This window comes from Amaranthus tricolor, chromosome 14 (genome assembly GCF_026212465.1).
Source record: "Amaranthus tricolor cultivar Red isolate AtriRed21 chromosome 14, ASM2621246v1, whole genome shotgun sequence".
Classification (NCBI taxonomy): domain Eukaryota; kingdom Viridiplantae; phylum Streptophyta; class Magnoliopsida; order Caryophyllales; family Amaranthaceae; genus Amaranthus; species Amaranthus tricolor.
This window is the reverse complement of record NC_080060.1, coordinates 14,166,287-14,172,286: the sequence shown is the minus strand read 5'-3', so window position 1 is coordinate 14,172,286 and position 6,000 is coordinate 14,166,287. Positions and strand designations below refer to the sequence as shown.

The 6,000-nt window shown below is 32.6% G+C and overlaps 1 protein-coding gene across 1 annotated transcript in view; it reads right to left on the bottom strand.

Annotated features, from left to right (window-relative positions):
* Positions 1-2,871: 2,871 nt before the first annotated feature.
* Positions 2,872-6,000, bottom strand: part of LOC130799325 (uncharacterized) — a 31,259-nt gene continuing 28,130 nt past the window's right edge. Inside the window, exons 7-8 of the mRNA XM_057662428.1 lie at positions 3,258-3,390; positions 2,872-2,943 (exon numbers count right to left, since the gene is read on the bottom strand). Of these exons, the coding sequence (XP_057518411.1) occupies positions 2,872-2,943; positions 3,258-3,390 (205 nt within the window). The remainder of the gene's footprint in view (positions 2,944-3,257; positions 3,391-6,000) is intronic.

Sequence of the window (6,000 nt, the reverse complement as noted above, 5' to 3'; positions counted from 1 at the left end):
TGAAACTTAGCACACAACACTATTTGGTATATGTTATTGTATTGAAATGGTTAGAGTTAATAAAATTGTCATGTCTTTGAAATTACACGCAAAGTTGCGTTTTTTTGCATTTTTAAAGTTTTTTGGCACTTTCTCGCTTAAAGTACTTCAAATTTTGTTTCTTTGGCATAAAAGTTGACATACAACACTGTTTGGTAGATGTTTATTGTGTTGAAAATGTTAGATTGAAAACAATAGTCATATGCTTGAAATTACATGCTAAGTTCCATTTTTAAGGTTTTTAAAACGTTTTTGGCACTTTTTCGCTTAAAATAGTTCAAACTTGGTTTGTTTGGCATGAAACATGGCACACAACACTATTTGGTATATATTATTTTGTTGAAATGGTTAGAGTTGAAACGATAGTCATATCATTGAAATTACGCACAAAGTTGCGTTATTTCCCTTTTTAGGCTTTTTTGACACTCTTTTGCTTAAAATATTTCAAACTTTGTTTGTTTGGCAAATAACATGGAACACAACACCATTTGGTATATATTATTGTATTGAAATGGTTAGAATCGAAAACAATAGTCATATGCTTGAAATTACGTGCTAAGTTCCGCTTTTAAGGTTTTTAAAGCATTTTTGGCACTCTCTCGCTTAAAATAGTATAAACTTGGTTTGTTTGGTATGAAATATGTTACACAACACTATTTGGCATATATTATTATGTTGAAATATTTAGAGGTGAAACAATAATCATATTTTTGAAATTACGCGCAAAGTTTCCTTTATTTGCTTTTAAAGCTTTTTTGGCATTTTTTCGCTTAACATAGTTCAAACCTTGTTTGTTTGGCATGAAACATGGAACGCAACACTATTTGGTATATATTATAGTGTTGAAATTGTTAGAATTTAAAAAATAGTCATATCTTTGAAATTACGCACTAAGTTCCGTTTTTAATGATTTTAAAGTATTTTTGGCACTTTCTCCCATAAAGTAGTACAAAAGTGCTTTGTTTGACATGAAACTTGGCACACAACACTATTTGGTATGTATATTATTGTGTTCAAATGGTTAGATTTGAAACGATAGTGATATATTTGAAATTACACGTAAATTTGCGTTTTTTTTTCCTTTTTAAGCTTTTTTGGCACTTTTTCCTTTAAAGTAGTTCAAAACTTGTTTGTTTTTCATGAAATTTGACACCCAACAATATTTGGTATATATTAGTGTATAGAAATGGATAGAATTGAAAAGCAATAGTCATATGCTTGAAATTATATCGGCATAGAACCAAAGGACGAGGTCCTACGAAAAGCCTCAAAGTCATAGAACGTATGCACTTGGAATACAATGCATTGGGTCAACTGTGTGATAAATGGCATAGGCAATATGGAAATTAAATCGGCATATGTATCCGTAAGATTTCCATATTGTACGCATGGAACGAGGTTCCAGAGGGTTTGAAGAACTCTCTATTGGATGATACTGTGGTAAACAACTTTACTATTTTTATTCATTTAGTTTCATTTTAAAATTAATTTAATTGACAGTAATAAATATAATTTTTCTTTTTTGCAGAATCTTTTTCACATTGAAAATGATGAAGAGACAACTAATGTTCTTCTTTCAGTTGTTGCTAAAAGATTCAGAGATTTCAAATCCAACCTTATAACTGGCTGGATCACTAAAAAACGTGCCCGTAAGACCAAGAAGGTCAAAACGGGAAATGAAGGTGGAGACCAAGCACCTGCAAAGATGCCCTATGAAATATGGGGTCATATATCAAAGAAAAAATGGGAAGCGTTTGTTGCTAAAAAAACAACTCCCACCGAAGTTGTAAGTATTCCATTATATTAGCTTTTGATTTAGTTTTACTTCCTTTGATTCAATCATTAAACTAATATATGACATTTGATTTCTATTGATTAATTAAGAGAAGCGTGATAAAGCTTCTAAATCAGTAAGCAAAAGGAAGTTTTACCATCGCTAGGGCCCTAAAACGTACAATGAGGCCCGAAAAGAGTGGGTGGATACGGGTTTATACCCCCAATTTGAGTCCAAGACCTCATCGACGGCTACCTCTGCATTTGTGAATACTCCTGCTGGAGATCAGGTGCAAGATTGGTACTGCGTGGTACATTAACCATTACTGATCGGGGAACGAAGAAGGTTGCTGATGCTGTGGTGAGTTTTGAAATTATTATTTATATGCTTGATGTGTTTTGTATTTTGGCTTTGATTTACTATAAACTAATTGTTATGTAAATTTTTATTTGAATAGATGGACTAGAAGGAAAAAGAAGCAACTGCGGAGTTCACCCGTGGAGGCAATGTTGATGCATTGCATATGGTATTAAGGAAAGACCATAAAGGGCGGATAGTTGGAAAACAAATGGCTCGTGTGGGGTTAAAGAAGGCCTTCGGCAAAGAGTGTGTCGCTACTCAATCAAGCACGATGCCACCTGAAGAAGTAGCGACCCTCAAAAGGAAATTACGAAGGACGTACTCAACAAAGTTGCAATCACTTTTGCAGAAAATGGGAGCACCCAATGTAGGCTTGGCAAATATCATTATCGAGGATTAAAGTCAACATGGGGATCCTAAGGTTTCGGTCGAACAAACACCCAAGCCCATTACCCTTGTAGCTCAAAATCCAGTAGCCCGGCCCATTACTACTCCCGAACCTCAAAATCCTACACCAGAGACCATGAACTCCGTTGCTCAAAATCCGGAGCCAAAACCCGAGCCTGTGGTAAAGGTACATAGTTTTTAATATATAAACACCTATTAATTTAAATTGCAATGTGTTTTTTGTATTGTGATACTAATTATACTAAACGACACTATTTTCAGGAGGCGACTCCTTGTTCTCTATTGCTGCCTCAGTTAGGTGTGGCCAATAGTGGCGACTTAACTGAGGTTGCATATGGTGTGGCACAGCCAACCACAGAGGGCTAAACAATGCATTTCATATCTGTTATAGGTAGCCACATAAGTTTGCCCGTAGAAACTATTATAAAGGGGTTTGAAAATTTCTCACTCCCAGTTCCAATTCCATAATGGAGCCTTGAGAAACTATCAGACGCCCAAGGTAGTTTCGTCACATGGTCATATGCTTGTGTCCGATTCACTACCAAGGTAATAATCAGTAGTATCTTATTTATTTTTATTATTTTAATTGCATGGTTACACTAATTAAATTGTATAAATTCAAATAACAAAAGAGTCCAAAGGGCTCTAAGAGAGAGATCGATTCCTCATCAAAGACGTCGGCTAGTTCAAAGTCGATGGCAACCAATCCAATTTTGACTAATGCGAAGCTAAAGGAACTCTCTTCGGATTGAAAATGGCTCCACACATGTGCATGTCGCATGTCTGAGGAGGACCCAATCATGCTACCCCTATAGAAGGACCAATTCAGCTGTGCTGAAAACGCTTTTGTAATTATCGGTCCTAGTGATATTTTGCAATTTTTTAGAGGAGACATTTTTAATGTAGCTCTTATCTATGTCTACAATTTGGGCTTTATTGTTTAATTGTTTTAATAACCGAATGACTGAAAAAAATTTCTAATTCGTGAGTTTAGTGCGGCTTTTGAGGTGATAAATTGTTGCGAACCTACAATAAAAATTGGATGGTTTTGTCCTGAAACGATTACGAGTATTAGATGCATAAAAGTGCCAGATGACTTCAAAGCATACATTGAGCGTGCTTTGAAAAATTCACCTGCAACCAAACACACCTTCATTCTGGCTCCATAGTTCAAACTTGGTTTGTTTGACATAAAACATGGCACACAACACGATTTGGTATATGTTATTGTGTTAAAATGGTTAAAATTGAAAACAATAGTCATGTGCTTAAAATTATGTGCTTAAAATTATGTTTTTAATGTTTTTTAAGCTTTTTTTTTGGCACTTTCTTGTATAAAGTAGTTCAAACTTGGTTTGTTTGACATGATACTTGGCACAAAACACAATTTGGTATATATTATTGTATTGAAATGGTTAGAATTGAAACAATAATCATATGCTTGAAATTACGTCTTTAGTTTCGTTTTTAAGGTTTTTTAAGCTTCTTTAGCACTTTCTCGTACAAAGTAGTTCAAACATAGTTTGTTTGACATCAAATTGGCACAAAACACTATATTATTCTGTTGAAATTGTTAGAATTGAAAACAATAGTCATATGCTTAAAATTACGTATTGAGTTATATTTTTAAGGTTTTTTAAGCTTTTTTTGCATTTTCTCACATAAAGTAGTTCAAACTTGGTTTGTTTGGCATGAAACTTAGCACACAATACTTTTTGGTATATATTATTGTGTTGCAATGGTTAGAATCGAAAACAATAGTCATATACTTGAACTTACGTGCTAAGTTTCGTTTTTAAGATTTTTACGCTTTTTTAGCAGTATCTCACATAAAGTCGTTCAAACTTTGTTTATTTGGCATGAAACTTGGCACACAACATTATTTGGTATGTATTATTGAGATGAAATGGTTAGGATCGAAAACAATAGTCATATGCTTGAAATTACCAGATAAGTTCCGTTTTTAAGGTTTTTCAATATTTTTTGGCACTTCTCGCATAAAATAGTTTATACTTGGTTTATTTGAAATGAAACTTGGTAAACAACACTACCTGGTATATATTAGTGTTGAAAAAAATAATCATATCTTTGAAATTACGCGCAAAGTTGAGTGTTTTTGCCTTTTACGCTTTTTGGCACTTTTTTGCTTAAAGTAGTTCGAACTTGGTTTGTTTGGCATGAAACTTAGCACACAACACTATTTGATATATATTATTGTATTGAAATGGTTAGAGATGAAAAAATAGTCATGTCTTTGAAATTACGCGCAAAGTTGCGTTTTTTGCCTTTTTAAGCTTTCTTGGCACCTTCTCGCTTAAAATAGTTCAAACTGGGTTTGTTTGGCATGAAACTTAGCACATAAAACTATTTGGTATATTTTATTGTGTTAAAATTGTTAGGGTTGAAAACAATAGTCATATGCTTGAAATTACGTTATAAGTTCCATTTTAAAAGTTTTTAAAACTTTTTTGACACTTTTTCTCATAAAGAAGTTGAAACTTTGTTTGTTTGGCATGAAACTTGACACACAACACTATTTTGTATATAAATTATTGTGTGTAAATGGTTAGAATTGAAAACAATTGTCATATGCTTGATATTACGAGCGCAGTTCCGTTTTTAAGGTTTTTAAATCTTTTTTGGCACTTTGTCGCAAAAAGTACTTCAAACTTGGTTTGTTTGGCATGAAACTAGGCCCAAAAAGCTATTTGTTATATATAATTGTGTTGAAATGGTTAGGATTAAAAACATTAGTCATATGTTTGAAATTACGTGTAAAGTTGCGTTTTTAAAGTTTTTTAAGCATTTTTGATACTTTCTCGCATAAAATAGTTAAAACTTGGTTTATTTACATTGTAACTTTGCTCACAAAACTATTTGGTATATATTATTGTATTGAAATGGTTGGAGTTGAAAAAAAATCATATTTTTGAAATTACGCGCAAAATTGCATTTTTTGGACTTTTTAAAGTTTTTTAGCATTTCTCACTTGAGGTAGTTCAAATTTGGTTTGTTTGGCATAAATTTTGACGCACAACACTATTTGGTATATATTAGTGTGTTAAAATTGTTATAATTGAAAACAGTAGTCATATGCTTGAAATTACGTGCTAAATTTCGTTTTTAAGGTTTTTAAAACGTCTTTGGCAATTTCTCGCTTAAAATAGTTCCAACATGGTTTGTTTGGCATCAAACATGGAACATAACATTATTTGGTATATATTAGTATGTTGAAATGGTTAGAGTTAAAAGAATAGTCATATCTTTGAAATCACGCGCAAAGTTGCATTTTTTTTTTTCCTTTTTAAGCTTTTTTGACACTTTTTCGCTTAAAATATTTCAAAACTGGATTGTTTGGCATGAAACATGAAACACAACACTATTTGGTGAATATTATAGTGTTGAAATGGTTAGAATTG